The 17,230-nt window shown below is 37.7% G+C and overlaps 1 protein-coding gene across 19 annotated transcripts in view; it reads right to left on the reverse strand.

Annotated features, from left to right (window-relative positions):
• The window catches only part of MCF2L (MCF.2 cell line derived transforming sequence like), a 164,624-nt gene that overhangs the window by 11,244 nt on the left and 136,150 nt on the right, over positions 1-17,230 (reverse strand). For all 19 annotated transcript variants that reach the window (XR_008577755.1, XR_008577754.1, XR_008577757.1 and 16 more), the window contains 16 exons: positions 17,037-17,161; positions 15,142-15,256; positions 14,064-14,183; positions 13,010-13,201; positions 12,603-12,794; positions 11,732-11,891; positions 11,513-11,583; positions 10,402-10,478; positions 9,288-9,354; positions 6,220-6,335; positions 5,201-5,270; positions 3,928-4,020; positions 3,687-3,779; positions 2,048-2,173; positions 1,105-1,326; positions 434-526 (listed from right to left, as the gene is read on the reverse strand). Coding sequence is in view for 16 of the 19 variants with exons in the window: in XM_054830639.1 (XP_054686614.1) it covers positions 434-526; positions 1,105-1,326; positions 2,048-2,173; positions 3,687-3,779; positions 3,928-4,020; positions 5,201-5,270; positions 6,220-6,335; positions 9,288-9,354; positions 10,402-10,478; positions 11,513-11,583; positions 11,732-11,891; positions 12,603-12,794; positions 13,010-13,201; positions 14,064-14,183; positions 15,142-15,256; positions 17,037-17,161 (1,932 nt within the window). In the remaining 3 variants the exon portion in view is untranslated. The remainder of the gene's footprint in view (positions 1-433; positions 527-1,104; positions 1,327-2,047; positions 2,174-3,686; positions 3,780-3,927; positions 4,021-5,200; positions 5,271-6,219; positions 6,336-9,287; positions 9,355-10,401; positions 10,479-11,512; positions 11,584-11,731; positions 11,892-12,602; positions 12,795-13,009; positions 13,202-14,063; positions 14,184-15,141; positions 15,257-17,036; positions 17,162-17,230) is intronic.

The following is a 17,230-nucleotide window of genomic DNA, read 5'->3' on the forward strand; positions in this document are numbered from 1 at the left end:
AATACGCAAAGAGTTGCGTGCCAAAGCACAGCCTCGGAGGGATCCTTCAAGAGGGACAGACAGAGTTCCCTCTCTAGTCCTCCAGCGAACAGAAACTAGTTGGGACAACTGCAACACGCTGAGGCAGAGGCTGTGCATGTGCTAGAGTCAAACCCCGGCTCCCAAGCCTTCCACTACTCCAGTGAGAGCAATAATAATAGTGTATACAATATCCTCTGTGTTGTAAAATGTGATTATTGTTTTACCCCAGAAGACTCTGCAATTGAAATACATTAAGAAACTGCCTTATGAATTAATCTGGTGGTGGTTTGGTTCCCCTCCCCCCCCTTTTTCCCTTTTTTTTTTCTTTTTTCTACATTTCCTCACCACTGTCTATTGGTGATAATCTCTCTCTCTTTTTTTTTTTTTTTAAATGTAGTGGCATGTTACTTACCTGTATGATGTAAACTTCTTCCCTTGCATTATACCAGATTTCAAATTTTTTTGCATCACCTTTGACATTTTCTGTTATTCCAACTGCTGCCATCTGGAAGCAAAGAGAACAAAAGGTGACCTGCCAAATTGCAGTTACAATAACAATGGAAGCAGGCAGCTATTGGTTTTCTTTATTTCTGAAAAGGAGAACCACATTTGGCTTCTTGCTCAAGGAGAAGAATAACTAATAACACATGATCTGCATGTGGGATGTAAGACATTTAGTGTTTTGTGTCAGCTTGGCTACCTCAGAGGGAAGAAAGGTTTAGGTAGATTAAATTGACACTGACCCACAAAATGTCTCTTAAAATCCAGACCACCAAATCTTATATCTATTTTATATTATCCTACTCTGCTCATTATTACATTTTCTGTGTGATTAATGCAACCGCCATTCAGCTAGGCTAGTATGGTTTGGATTTTCTCAAAGGACAGTTTCCCCTGCCCCGACTTTCTAACACACAGCAACACAAAGTGACACAGACCCGCAGCACCAGGTAGGTTTGCCTGAAAATGTGAAGTTCCCAGTGCAAAACTGTAACACATCTTCACTGACAAAAACTACAACATTATATTACTGTAGGCTAAGCCCTCAGTAACTCAACCTTGCTGGACTGCTCAGTGTCTTACATTTAAGGAGTGTTTGTAGCTGTAAGAAGGTGCTTTCTCATATCCCTCTCCATTTTCTTCTCGCTTTTTACAGAACAGCACTGCTTTCTCGTGGAGGAAGAGGTGTCGCTGCATTGGCTTGAAGCGTGCCAAATCTTTCACCTTCGAGTGACCCTTTTTATGATCAGTCCAGACATTGAAGGATCCCTGCATTAAAAGCTTGCCCAGCTCATTCAAGTTTCCCTGGAACACAAAAAGTGGTATTTATAACTACAAAGCCTAAAACACATACTCTGAACAGGTCTTTACAAGTTCTGTCGTTCCAAGTAATCTCTCACATCAGTGTTTATGTTGGGTTTGGAAAAGTAATAAAGTCAGTGTTGGATTTTTACACAGAATTTCTCTCCCCAACACTGTTCAGGCAGGATTTTACCTGAGTCAAGAGTACCAGTAGCAGAGACAGAGATCTACACATAGAGAGAAGGGGAGGCACAATACACGTGTTTGGTTGTTTAGGTTTCCCCCCCCGCAAACTCTGCTCCAAAGCTGCTCACGTTGTGTTTTGTTGTTTGGGGTTTTTTTGTTTGGTTGGTTGGGTTTTTTTTAACTGGAAGTTTTGGGTGTAGTTTTACACATAGATATAAAAACTTAGTAGTGACTCCCATTTGGCAGTAGCCTAAACCAGACTCTTCATGACAATTTTCAGTTTCTAACTCAGTGTCAGGTAGATCACAGAAAAAAAAAAACCTTGGGTAGATGGAGCAAAATATTATTCATAGCAGAAAAACTTCAGAAGAGTATAGAAAGATCCATTTTCCATTCTTTTCATTACACAATTCAGTTTAAAGGCACCTTTTGTAAAAAATTCTTCTCATTATTAGCACACAGTATGGGGTATGCTGTACATATATTTAAGAAATAAATGAAAATAAATTTAAAAGACACTAAAAATACTGTTACTCACATCATAGCCTGTAATGGCTATCTGGTGCATAGAATCATTAACCGCTTTGAGAATACCCAGTATAGAAGTTAATGCCTCCTGAAGATCTTCAGCACCTTCGCAGTTCTTACTGTACTTCAGCATTTCCTGAGTGGGCAGGGAATGACGACATACTGACTTAGCTTTGGAAACAGCAGTAACTAGAAACTTTCACTTTTTAACACTGAATTTGGGCTAAGTTTTTAAAGTTACCCAGTAAAGTTTTATACCATATAATCTAGTAGTTTTATACCATATAATACATATATATGGTATATATTTGGTGTGTGTATATATATGGTAGATATAAAATATACAATATATAAAGTTTTATACCATATAATCCAGCCAATACTGGCTGGAATTCAGAAGGCCCTAAAGTTTTACTTCTCATCTCTGCTGCTAATTAGCCAAATGTATTTCATTCATCTAGAGGTTTTGTAAACTCTGCCTAGGAATTTTAGAAGACTAACTTTGCAGACATATTTTTCATCATAATTGCTAAAAAAACCTCAAACCAAACAAAAAAAAGGATATTTTTTATATTTGTTACTGTTTAGAAGTGAACAAATGTAAAAACATACACAAATTTCATCTTTTATTTGAATTATGGTGAGGTCTGGGATGCTAGTAACAGACTTAAACTTACTGCACTGAGCATTGTCTACACATTTAAAAAGGCATTCCTTCTCCAAAGGGCTTATTGGTGAAGCTGTATCTTCCAATTTGATCCAGATAAACATAGCTGCAAGTTCACATGGAACCCCCCAGACTTCATAGTATGAGAATAAGCATTTACTCATGGACTGCAGGCAGCAAAGATACTTTAAATCAAAAACCTTTTTAATACTCCTCTCTTTACACAAGCTTAATGTAATTAATTCTTTAAAAGCTCAATTTTAACTCAAGAGTAAATTTGGTCCGAGGCATTTTTTTTAAACTACTGTTAAATACCATTATTGAAACATGTGTCTATGTGGGAAATATTTCTTATTTCAAACATGGCAAAACTGTATAACATTAACTTAAAAATTTATGATAGTATATTGTTCTCATTTTGCTCTCTCATTATAGTATGCTTAAGCATCCTTTGCAAAAACACCATACAGTACTCTCAGTCAAATACATGTTCGAGAACCCAGCAAGGCAAATTCCTGCAAAATGGATGAGACAACTATAACTGAAGAGTAACAAATACTTCAGATACTCGCTTTTCTTTGTTGCAAAGGTTTCTTGGTCCTTCTGTTTCCCCTAATCAGCTTTTCATTCTTCTCTTCAGCAGAAATACAAGGGCAAAAGCAGTTACACAAGGTGTCTCCATGTAACATTTGCCTGTCTACTAGCAGCTTTTTGGTTGAGAGAAAAGAACCGAGCTGAAAGTTCATAGACTGGGATTTGTCTCTGTTTCGATTTATACATCTGTCTGCTAACTTTTAGGTTTCTCTCCAGCAGGCTGAGAGAAGCTACATTTAAAAAAAAAAAAAACCCGCACAAAATGTACTTAATAGTTTAGTATAGTTTGGTAACACATACCTTTAGCAATAGTAGCATATACTATATACACATATAGTGTCTATATACACATACACACACACTTTAGTACTATAGTTTGGTAACATACCTTTAGCAATAATTGGTACTTGGTTATTCTTTGAACGGGTTTCAGCAAGTATGAGTCCAAACTGAGCTTGTGATCAAGTTTCCTTTGACATTCCTGTAATCAGTGTTGGATTTCATCAGGACACTAACCAATATTTTTCTTATTTGTTCTTGAGATAATTAAATAATAAAAAACCCCAACCAAACAAAAATCAAACCACAACAAAACTAAAACCACAATTATTTTAGAGACTCCAGCATACCTGAAAGAATACAGAATCTGAAAACTGCCTCCACAAACTTTCAGATCGAGGTTTATTTTGACAGTATTTTTCATAAATCTGGAAATCTTCCATCTGAAATTGGGGAGACAAGCAAAAAGTTAATAAGTTCTTGTGACTTTAATAGACAAAGTTTGTAAGATTTTTTTTTCGTAATTAATAAGGCTATGACAAAACAACAACAACAAAAAAGCAATTCCTTGAGGCATCCCAAGCAAAAACCAATTATTCAAAATCACTGATTTTGTAATGGCTACTAACTTTGTACTTGGACCTTCAGAATAAAATGTTGCTGTTAATTTTGCTTCAGTTGAACGTTAAGCACCTTACGAAGAAGCATATATTATATTTACAAGTATATTTCTATTACGATATGAAAAATACTTCTGTGAATGCCCAACCATGAGTCCCTCTGTGCAACTTATTTTAAAAGTCTTTGCCCTTTTTCGTTATACATTTTCATTTTATGAATGTGTTTTTCACTAGGAGTTGCTCTAAGGTAGACCAAGCACTTTGTTGCTCCTTATCACTTCAGCAACTAAATAGCATGACTTCAACACTTGTTGAAAGTAAGAGTAAACAAGACTGTTGAAAATATCATAGTAACTATAGATATAAAGGAAAGACTAAGCAGGAAATCAGCAGGCACAGAAGTACCTCTGTCCCTCAGTTTTAGGAAACAGCATCTCCATGGATATAGCCAGTAAATAGGAGGGGGAAGGATGGCTTCCCCCAGGAGTTTTAGAGCGTCAATAGGTAGCATTTCCATAAACAGATTCCTATTTAGCCTTTAGTATCCTATGGGTGAGTCTCATTGTTTAATAAGTCCCAGATTAAAAAAGTTTAATTCTGTCATAGCTTTTTATTTTCAGAATAAAAATATTTTTTACTTACTCTGTTGAGGTGCACTCTTTAAAGAGAACAGAAAACAACAACAACAACAAAATCCAGTAATCTAACCAAGTAAACCAACTATTTATAGTGATGTGAAACAATGCAGTGCATGACCCCTCTTCATGTTTCCTTAACTGCCACTTTAAGAAAACAGTTTTCTTTCTACAAGGTAGTAGCTCTTTCTAACAAAATTAATAACCCCACAAAGCAGAAAATATCCCCAACTCCAATTAACACCTACATTCCCAAACTGTTACCTGTTCAAGACAAACAAAGGGGATGCGGTGGCAATTACTATGTGAAAATCACTCTCATATGTTTCAGTCCTATGAACGAAATGCCAGCAAAAGGTGACACATACCTGATCCAGAAAGCACCGTCCTACTAGTTCTGGGTATTCTACGTAGTTTTCTAGTTCTCTCAAGAATATTCTGTGAGGAAGAAGATTGTCTTAGAGTGCACGTTAAAAGTTGTAGAAAATGTCCACATTCTTGCAATTCATTTTCTAAACTTTTGGAAACAGAGTTGTAGTTTTGTAATAAAAAACTAAACAAAACTCTTCTAGATGATATACTTAAAAAGTGGTAGCAAATTAAAATGAACATTCTGACCAATTCCTTTTAGCTTGCTGTTGCTATTACTGAAATCAAATATAAGATTGGGGAGGGAAGGGAGATTTTGTTTCCTTGCCTTATGTATTCAGCAGCAGAATTTGTACCTTTTAAAGTGTTTGGGTTTTTCCTTCTGAATACTACCAAACATCACAAAGCAAACAAATGAACCAAATCCCACCTCCTCAAACAAAAAAACCCACCCAAAAAACTCAGTGGCAAAACTTCCAGTTTATTTTTGCCTGAATAAGAAACTGCTGTTTAATATGCTTAACTCCTCTTGAAAACAATTCACTTTTCTACCAATTTAAATATCCTGTGAAGACATACCTCTTTAGCAGCAAGGATTCAAACTTCAGATAGAGGTCACACAAGTATAAAATTAACCAACCTCAACCAGATATGAGAGTTGAGAATTTGTGGTTTAGAATAATAATTTACTTTCCATAGCAAATTTAAAAAAAAAAAAAACCCAAACAAATCTTGCTTTAATTAGCTTGTAACCAGATCCCAGTACCTTTCTTCAGGAAAAGGACCACAATGCAAAATCTTACCTGTGTACTGCAAACATATTTAAATAAAGTTTCACACAGCTTTGCTCAATTTTTATAGATATTTTGCTTTTCCTCTTCTATGCAATATGAGTTTTGACACGCCAGACGGCCAAGAGGGACTCAGTAAGGATCTTTCAGTAATTTAAATCACATTAAAAGAAAGAGTGAAGAATCCCGTCCAAACACTATTTTTAGATCTGAATGCAAATCCTCACCTGTTGTGAAAGTGATAAATTTCTTCCATATTCCCAAACAAGATATCCTTCTTATTTTGGAGTTCTGGTGAAATGAGATGAGCCATTAAGGGGTTGTCCATCTCTGCAGCATAACCCTGCAACACAGGAGAGAGGCACACTGATTATCTCTCTTGCAGTACTTATCTCTCTGACAAGGCAGTCTGCCTGCAGGCTGACAGCAAAGAAAGAGCTCAGTATTAGTCATGAAAAACAGTGTACAAATTCTGTTTTTCCATCAGTCCAATAAGACACACCTATAGCCTTTAGAAAGACACTTGAATAATTACTGCAATTTTCGTTAAGAAGGATGAAACAAAGTTTGCAACCATTTCCACCAAGCAAAGGCTACGTATTCCCATACTGCTTACAAATTATAGTTTGTACTTCTTCTGTTAAGGCTTTACACATCTGAGTTTAAAGCCACGATTACAGTATGCGCGCAAACCTTCATGCTAGTCCTAGCTATTAGTATGAGGGAACAAGCTGACGGTAGTTATTTCTGCAGGTAACAGAAACCATTAAGCTGCAAATTCTATCTTTAAGACATTTTCATTAGCTTTGGTACCAAAAGTCATAACATTAGATTCTGACATCTTAGCCTCAAGAATTCAAGCACTCGGATAGGACAATGATTAGATTGTTTTAAAAATCAGAAACATTCCTTTAAAAATCTGAGTATTTTTTTCTCAAACATCACAAAAAAAAAAAAAGCGTAGGGAAAGATGCTGGAGCTCACAGATAGCTAACCATTGGTCCCTCTCCCATATTTCTCCTCCAAATAGCAAAATGCAGTCTGAAAGAGAAGGGAGGAAGAAAAAAACCCAAAAGGTGGTATAGACTTAAAAAAAGATGAAAAGCATTTATATAAAATGGAGTTAAAAAAAATTAACAGGGAATGAACAACTGTGGCCACCATGCAGTTTAGATGCAGTGAACAGATGCATGAAGAGAATGATTCATTCCCACTAGGAGTAAAGATGATGCTAAACATAGCAGCAAAGCCAAGAATAGGCTAAAGAAGGGGTACCTAACTCAGCTCAGGTGAAAACAAACCTGAGAGAGCACAGTGCTTTGGAATTCTGAAAGAACAGACGCATGAAATCCATACATTGACAAAAACCTTTTGACCATTTTCTTTTACTCCAGGCTGATGCAGTACTTATTTTAAAAACTCAATATAAAAACCCTTGACGGTTTACTATGCCTGCAGTACTTATGTTTTAAGCAAGGAGAGGGAAAGCTATTGCATGCAGTCGCAGGGATCATTTAATCTTTATATAAAGCTGTTCTAAAAGCATGGAAGTAAATGGAAAAAAGAGCTGAACACAATGCCTAAAAATAGACTAGGCCAATATTTTTGCCCAATAAAAATTACTGCCTTTCACAGACTAAGGTGGGATGACTATGGTTATTAATGAAAGAAAAACTATCAAGCTCGAGTAAGAGCAGCTATAGGAGTTTCCCAGTAATCAATCTTGGGAAGTACCTTGCTTTTTTTTCTATTGGAATCCTTGGCAGAGAGAAAATGCGTGGCAATTAAATATGACATAATAATGGGAGACACTGTCCATACAAAGGAGTATCAGGTTATTTTACAAGAAAAAATGGGAAGATTAATAGAATAGGAGAAGCAAAGGAATTGGGAGAATAGCCAGAACTAATCGGATAATAACTAGAATTACTCAAAAGCTGGAAGACTGCCATTGAACCATACCTCAGCAAGGATCTGATCCAGAATTACTGTTGGCAGTCCCAGTCACCCAAGTTCAAGAGACATGAATCTTAAACTGCAAGGAGGCACACAAAAAGCATGCCTGGCATGATCAGAGCACTGGAGAGTCTATCACATTGGCAGAAAACTAAGACAGCTTGGCCTAGCGAGACAAGGGTTGCACTACAGTCTATGCAAAACAAGAGTAATACCAGAGGAATAGATTCTGCAGCAACCCTCCAGTAGCAGCAGTAAGGACCAAAAATCCTCCAATTATTCAAGTCTTGATTTTATGAACAGAACTGTACAGATATCATTGCATACAAAAGCAGGGAATAAAGTGATCATTAAGGTCCACTCCAAACCTACCTTGCTTTATCACCGCACATCAGATATGACCATCCTACTGTCATCAACACTTCCTAGCGCTTGGACCAGACCCAGAACATAAATACTATGGGAAGCTGAGTACAAACTAGGCAAAAGCAAGACTGGAGTGCAAAACCCTCATACAGTACTCGAAGGTATGTACTCAGAAATCACCACTTCCAGTCCATAGCTTAAGACAGCTCATATATAGGAACTTAACATTGGCATGGACACCAAGAGTATGCACTTGGCTCAATTCCAATTCATCCTGATTGAAATATTTCAGCCTCAGTTATCTGCAACTTCATCACCTCCTACAGTCAAATTGGACTACAACAAAATGACACATGCATGTCTGAAGACTTAACAAACTTGAGGAACAACACAGAATACTGCAGCATATTTATACAAGCAACTCAGTCAGCAGTACTACAATTGTGCCTCCACAAGTGTGGAGCGAAGGGAACACCTTTGTTTCCTTTCCAGTTGTGAATCAAGATATTATTATTACAACGCACTCTGTTGCCACAGTTGTACCCAAGACATTTGGAAGATGACTTAAAGATATGCAAAAAGAGACGCAAGAAACAAGTTTTCTCCTCTGACACGAGATTTTCTCAATGCAGATTCACATTCCTGTGTGACACAACCTTCCTGGAGCTGACCCATGAAACTTTTGCAGGAAATAATGATCATCACAAATCTCACTATGTTTCACCTAAATAGTTAGATATATCTTATTTTCTGCCCAATTCATTTTCTAATACAAAATCCTAGTTGCATGAATATTTCTAGAAAAAAATTGCACATTCCTGCCTCTGTGAAAAATACAATGAGGGAGGAAAGACGTAGCAATCACATTGTTTGACGGGACAAGCATTACAGTGATAAGGAAAGCTTAAGAGCATCCATGAAATGGAAGAGATAAATAGATTCACTAACAGCCCCAGTGAAATTTAATCTTTACCTCAAGAACACAGAGAAGTTCTTCCACATATGCTCGTTCAGTCTCAATAAGTTCATTAATTACATGCCTGTAAACAAAGAATGACAATTAAGGCAGGCCTATTCACTTATGTAAAGTAATGAGGCAACATTAACTTTATCTGTGTTTCCACTTTACTTCAGACAATAAAAGATCGATTTCCAGGTAATGGAAAATGTGATGTTTCACAGATATTTCTGTCAACAGTTTATATATCCTTATTGAGAAGCATGTATTTTTAAAACATTTTAAAATTCTCAAAAATGTGTTTAAACAGGAAAAAAGTAAAATCTATAATTTTAAGTGCTGTAACAACTGAATTGAAGCAGCGAACCATTTTATCATTGTACATACAAAATCTGGTTATGCTGTGTTTGCAAGTATTACAGGAGCTGGAGTTAGAGCTGCATAGGACTATCAAATACAGACTTAAAGTTACACCGGTCATTTTAAATTAGAGGCATTTAGGGCACACTTTAAATATTACAATGCTTCTTTAAGTTTAATTTTCTTAATGGTCAAGCAAGCATGCTTCCCCCCAACCCCATCCTCTTGTGATTTTGTATGATTTAACATATGGTTGTAACAGTGAAAATACAGTACAAGTATCCAGTTTACAGGTAGAAATGCAAGCTCTGCTATATACATTGCAGATGGCTATTTTTCTTAATATAAGTGTTGCTGTTTAGCTTTTACATAAGAAAGTGATTTTTCATAACATTTATCAAAACAGGGACTAAACCCAGTCAAATAAAAAGACAAAGTCTTCTGAAGCATGGAGACCAAAACTTCCGATAGATTTACAGGAGGCTTATTACACAAAACTACGTCATCTCTGAAATGAAGATATGTAATTACCCTGCCATAGCACCACCTCTCTGCAGCAAAACTAGAGTCTGGTACTATATAAACTATAAATAATGCTGCAGACAGACTGAAACATCTTCCTCTGTGTACAGAGCACAGCCAATGCATTTCAAAAAGCACTGAGGCTTAATTCAGAGCATACTTGTCTTATCAAATCCTTAGCCAAACTCAGCCTTTGCTGGAATCAAATCACAGAAAAGGCATTTTTTGTTTATCAAAATATACTTACTGTCGTAACACAGCTAGGTTTTCTTCATCATCCATTGTAGAGCCTCCTCTGCTTTGATGGAGTTCAGTCATTTCACTCTAAAGGAGGAAACAAACAAACAACAACAAAAAAATCATCACAGCATCACAGATTTAAAATGCAGAGTTCTGCATTCGGCTCTACTTGCATGTGTTTTCACAGGAAAGACTGTACTCCATTAAAAACGAAGGCAATTTGCAAGAATGCAGCAAAAAGATCCAAGTCAACCTGAAGTTCTTGAAGCACACAAGAACATTTAGATACAGGGAGCTCTCCATGAAAGGCCAGCTTAGAAAAGACCGTGGTTCGAGGCCCCTTTCCAGGAAGACAACATCAGAGCATCAGCATAATCTTGGAGGCAGCACTGGCCTTAGTCTGTTTTCCAAGCTAAAAATGAAGTACTGTGCTAACTTTCTGGTAACTTCCTAACTTGACACAGAAGTTCACTCTTACAACTTCTACTGTAATGGCTGACCTAATTACAGCTTGCTGAAAAAATGAGAGGTTCTTTCAATCCCCCCTTGAACCAACCCTTTTCTCCAACTGTTGTCCCTACTGGTCATGCGGTCCCGCCTTCCTCCTTGCATTGTCTCTTGCTGAACCTCCGCTGAGTTGATTCAACTCTCTAACACAGTGGGAAACTACTTGTTTCTGTTGCTGCCGTCAGGTTACTTTCCTTGCCGGAGGCGGGGCAGGAAGACCATCCCCACTTGGGAATGGCAACCCCTCAGGTAAGGTGAAGCTGTCTTGGAGCCAATGACAACTACCTCTTCACTTTCGCCAGTTTTAAGAGTAGCCAATTACTACTGGCAAATAATAAATGTTTCCTGTTCATAGATTTTATATTTTGCTGCCCCTAACATTTTTCCTAATATAGGCAACTATTTACTTTACCTTCCCTCATACCCAGCCCAGCAATAAAGCAGCCTCTATTTAAACCACATGACTGTTTCACCAGAGCTACTTCGATGGGGGTAGTACCATCACTTTTTCAGTGGAATTGCCTCATTCTTCTTGAGGTTCGGGAATATTCCATTGTATTATGACTTTCTTAAGCAGTATGTGCATGAACAGCCCAAAGAAAAAAAATTACCTTTCCTCTTCTGTAGTTTACCCTCCGAAGTGCACTGCTCTCTGAGTTGGATACGTATTCTCTTTGAAGACCTAAGCACGTAAACCAGAATCAAACAGCAGTGAGAACTTGAGCAGATCTGACCCAGATGTTTGTGCAACCACAAATTACAGCTGAAAGTTTCTTTAAGTTTCTCAGCATAGCACAAAAAATAAGTTAAAGGCTACTACAGTTACTTACCTGGAGAGGTACAAGGAGATTTTACAAAGGCTTCAGGTCTTGGTGCAACTGGCTGAACAGGACGCGTCTGCTTGGCTGCCAGTTTCTTAAGACTTACTTGTCTCTTTTGAAACATTTCTTCCATACTTTCTTGCTTCTGGAAAACCTTTTGCACATGCTCCTACCATTGCCACAGAAACAAAAAACAAAACCAAAAAAATCCCTGTCAGAGACCTATCAACAAGCTACACTGCCATTTACAGCACATTGCTTTGAAATTGCAATTGCTTTTATACCATGTATAAAAATATTACCCTACTCTTCACTCCTAACAAGGCATAATTTACAGTCATTTAGTACACTTAAAAATTGGAACATCACTTCATAAAACATTTTGTGTGCTTGCTGTAAAGAAACCAATGCAGTTCAGGTTTCAATTTAAAAAAAAAAATAGGGAAAAATTTTCTTGACAGTATCTAATGGTTCTGCTACATGAAGAGATCAACCAAGAGGAAACAGACATATTCTCAAGTTCTTAAATAAAGAAAAGAAAATAGTTACAAAGCAGAATTCATACAAATATCAAGGACAAGCACATTTTGGCCACATTAAAAAAAAAAAAGATATCTCAAATACTCACTTGGGAGATTTTTTTTTTAAAAGCAATCCTACTATGTGAAAAATTGGAAGCAGTTATTAAAAGGGTCTGAAGCCCTTGATACTTATCCAAAGATATGACAGGACTAGCACCTCAGGTAGGGAAATGTGTTGGCTTTCCAGTTCCCAGGTATAATTCCTAGTACTGATTATTAGCTTTATCAATGGCCGTGCAAGAGATCAATTCTAAAATTAACAAATGGACACACGGATACACACAAACATCTTCTGGTACCTTTAGGTCCTCATTGAGGATGTGTGCATACTCTCTGTAAATTTTATTCAACTCCTTGATTTTATTGCCCACACCAGTGTCCAGAAATTTCTCAATCTCCTGTAAGGCTGATTCTGCACCATCCTGAGACTGACACTTGTCTACTGGCTGCGAAGCCAGCAGATAGATTCCTTCATCGCACCACTTCATGGACTAGAAACAGAGAAAAGAACAGGCTCAGAATGCAGCGATGTCAGCATCAAACGCTAAGAGGTCTAAAACATTTCGTACCTTCACTTGTGATATATTCACCTACTTAAGGAGAAAACTTCCAGCACACTCAGATATTTTTACCTGCCGTTATGACAACTGGTTGTCTGAGATTTTAGCAAACAAGATGGGAAACAGCTGTTCCATACAAAATTTACCTTTTCTAGTAAGCCATGCAGTTCTAGAGATTTGTTAAGAAGATTCCTCCTCTGTTCCGTCTCAGCAGCGAGGGCATCACAGAGATGATGAAGTTCACCACATTTTGGAATAATGGAGTCCACAGCATAATGATTGCTTTGAATAAAAGCATCACCCTCTGAGGCTAGCATTCTGGCTTTTGCTATAGTTTCCTAAGACAGTAAGCATTGATTTAGGTACATCTTTTCTTAGATCAACATTAATGGAAAAAAAAAAAAATATTATACCATTTGGTTTTATGCAGTAAAATACACATGTTGGTATAGAACACATCTTTAGTTAACAGTTGCCTTGCTTAATAAATAAAAGTGATTTTATGTCTTCCCAGATGCCCAAGAACTTTTATGCCTCCTTATCATAGTACTTCAGAAACATTAATGAGTTTAATCATATGGCCTCTGTGAGGGAACTACTCACATAAGGTCCTTCTATGCCTTAGTTATTGAGCAGCGAGTTTGTGTGCATATGTATGCAATTTCAAGTCCAGCAGCAATCTGAACCGAAATTTGAACCCACCTCAGTCTCAAGAGCAATGACCTGACTTACAGAGCTATATATTTTGCTGTGAAGCACAGATCATAATAAGTTCCCCTTCTACATTGTTCAGAGCGTATATTTCTGTTGGTCATCTTTTAACATATTGTACATTCAATACACAGCTTTCTCATTTCTGAGATTTAATGAAATAAGTGGCTTTAATAGGAATGCAAGTGGGCCCTTGATCACTAAGTGCAGAACCTGGCTGTGTAGACACCTAATGCAATTCTTCCATGGACCGATCACACCGACTTTGTGACTGGTCACTCTGCTCTTTGTTGAGGGATGCCCGAGAACTGGGCTGCTCCAATGGTTAAAGACTTTATTCCAAATTCCTTTTGCATATTACTTGAGACACTGATTCTGCCCTGTTGTCACTTAAGCTCTGCTTATAAGATATACTCAATAACCAAATACTGTTCCCCTCCACCCACGCATGGTCATACTAGAAATTAAGGAGACTTGCAGAGTTCTTACACGTGATTTTTCTTCAAAGTTGGCAAGATCTTTCAAAATGTGCTCCACATGTGAACAGCTGTTTCCCACATCTGTGAAAGCAGACAGTCTCTCAGACACAATACCCAAAGCTGCTTTGACCTGAAATGAGACATAGCCATGTATCAATGAAGACAATTCCACATCTCTGGAGACCCATCAGTTATATAGCTGATAGCCACTGTTTCCAGCCAGGTGACTCGTATTATGGGGTTACTGGGGCACAGAGACAAATCACTTTTTTGTCAGCCTACCCTTATGCCCAATTAAAAATGAAAACAAATACAAAGAAGAGGCAGTGAAGTAATGCCGTTTCCTGGTACTGAAAAAAAAAATAGCAGGAAAACTAATGCTCAGGAAACATTTATGATCTTGCTTTTACCAGAAGACAATAATACAAAGCGACATCAACATAAACAGCAAAACATGAGGGAGAGGTCCTCACCCTAACAATTGGTTGAGAGACAGACAGACACACACTTGTAAGAGGGTTTCTGAGCATTGCTCCCATGGAGACACAGGGGCCGTGCTCTGAGATCAGCTACACCAGAGTAAATTGACTGTAGGTGCCATCAGGCATATGAGTTAAACTAACATGAGATCAGAAACTGGCTGTAAAAACTGTAGTTCAGCCTCCACCCAGTTTCTAACAGTGTGGTTGCAACTTCCCACCCACAGTGTTGGAGACTGTTTTATAACATTTCAGCCAGAAGGCTTAGGTAAGTCTAAAAGGGCCTATTGGCAAGATGAAAGGTTTGCAGCCAGCATATTATGCTTCTGTGGTGGTGAACAGGTTTCAAAGGAGTTTTTAAATGCTTATACACTGCTGAGCCCATGGAAAAAAAATCATAAGACTGCAGAAGAGACGCTATTATGTCTCTATGGGCAAGTATTCAAGGTAGTAAAGATAGCAGGATGTCAAGTAAGGACACGCACAAGAAAAAAGATCGGAGAAAGCCTTCAAGCACATGCAAGAGCTGCAAAAACAAGAGGGGGAAGTATTTTCTTCTGAATCATTTCTATATTACCAAATATTGACTTGCCATCAAGAAGTTCTCACCTCTCTAAAATTCTGTTCAAAATTCCGAAGGTGCAGACACTGCTCAAGTTTTTGCTGATGCTTAATCCAAAACTCATCAAAGGCAGTCTCCGTTTCATGCAATTGAGCCAGAAGCCTTTAAAAAAACCAAACACAAACCAACAAAAAAACCAAACCGAAAAACTATAAGAATGATGAGTGCAACCTTCAAGGGACAATACAATCTTCCACAGTAAACAAAAAGCCTCCCCAAAGCATTATTTTCCAGAAAAAATAAACTGGATACAGGAAACGTTTTTGAGTATCATACAGAATTGTTTCCTAGAAAAACATTGTTGTAAAACTGAAACCAACATAAACATTAATTTCTGAAAAACCGGCAAGTGCTGATTTGAAGCTAGCTGCTGCACATACTCTTTCTCAGCTCTGGCCTGGGGACATGGTGACTTGGGGCTAGCAAACATAAATAAAACATGCAAATGTGTGTGGCCTAGGACCCAGAGGAACCGAAGCCTTGGGCTGTAAGGAAAAATTCAGGCAAAAATTCATACTGCTGTGTGTGACCAGCCAGCTGCCCTTACATTTCATTCCTTGGAGCAAGGCTCATAATAAACCTGAAGGTCATTGCTTCTCCTCTTCTGAGCAAAGTTACTACTTCAATATCACAGGCAAGCATACAGCAGTACTGCGATGAAAAGAGCCTTCTTCAATTGTAATTGTGGTGAATGCCTTGAAACTTTTATTTTTCAACTTATCTGCTAATATTGCATTTGACAGAATGGTATCCTATGGATTTATCTTTACAGCACGCTTTGCTGTACTTAGGCTGCAACCAGGGAAGGCCAAACATCAGATTTTTAATGAACTTTTGTCTTTAATAGCACAAAGATGAACTCTGAATTTACAAGTGAAAACTGATTAAAAAAAAAAAAAAAAAGGCCAGGGGACACTTACACAGAGTTTGTTCCAACTTCCATCAGATATTTTATCGAGTGGGAACATTTTGGATAAATTAGCAACCTCCACCCCAATTGTCCTTCGGACAGCCGATAGCAACACTGACCAAAAAAAGTGACTTCTGCCAAGCTTTGTGGATTGGAATGGACAGTTATTTGGAAGGAAAAGTCAGCCCAAGTGTAACAGAAACATGGAATGACAGACAAAAAAAGAATGCAGAATACTGCCTGGGGGAAATGAGCTATGCTTTCATAGCTTTGTGCAAATTTACATCTGTGCTATGGTGATATAATGTCTCCAAAACTGTCAGTAATTTAAGGGGGGGGGGGGGGGAGCAAAGGAAAGCAACATCTATTACTTATATGCCCAAAGGAAGTATATAGGAAGTTTGTGCATAGATACTTCAAGAGCAGTGTACTCCCCAGTAGCCCTTTAAAGGCTACTAACAACAAGATATCAGCAATATTGGAAGCTCCTTCAGGCAGGTTTAAAGAAAAAGAAACCTCCCACTTCAATTCAAAAGGACTTAATGAAAGTGGACAAATCTACTGAAAAGAAGAGATATATCACTTCTGCCTTCCCCTCCTGCAAGATTTCCTTGGATTGCACTTTAGTCTCTAAACAAAGCATCAATATTCTTTAAAATAAGAAAAAGCTGCTCAACTATATCTGACAAATCTGACAAAAAGAGAAAAAAATAACAGCATTACTTTGTCGGTACTGAAACTCAAACCTCATCCCCTATTTCCTTACATCCAGGTGACCCAGTAATGAACATGAGGGGTTTACTTTGCTCAGGGCAGATCTCACAGCAGGAGCTGTTTCTGAAAGTACCTTTTATATGTTCACACTGTAATGTTTGCTTATTTGCTAAGCATGCATATGGAATTAAGTAAAAGAACTGGGAAGGGGTCAAAAAACCCAGAAAAGCAGCACGTCCAGTATTTCGCTCCTCTCACCTTTCTACCGTTGTTTGATTGTCTAGCTGATCTTGATTCAGTTTATATTCAGGATTCTCAGTAACTGGTTTTGTAATACTTCCAAGGATATCGTCTCCCTGTTCTACTGCTAACCTGATATCCTCCTACAAAACAAAACAAAACACCCACACACTCTAGTTGTGTGATGCTGGTTTTTTTTTTTTTTTTTTTTT

This window comes from Grus americana, chromosome 1 (assembly GCF_028858705.1).
Source record: "Grus americana isolate bGruAme1 chromosome 1, bGruAme1.mat, whole genome shotgun sequence".
In the NCBI taxonomy this organism is placed as follows: domain Eukaryota; kingdom Metazoa; phylum Chordata; class Aves; order Gruiformes; family Gruidae; genus Grus; species Grus americana.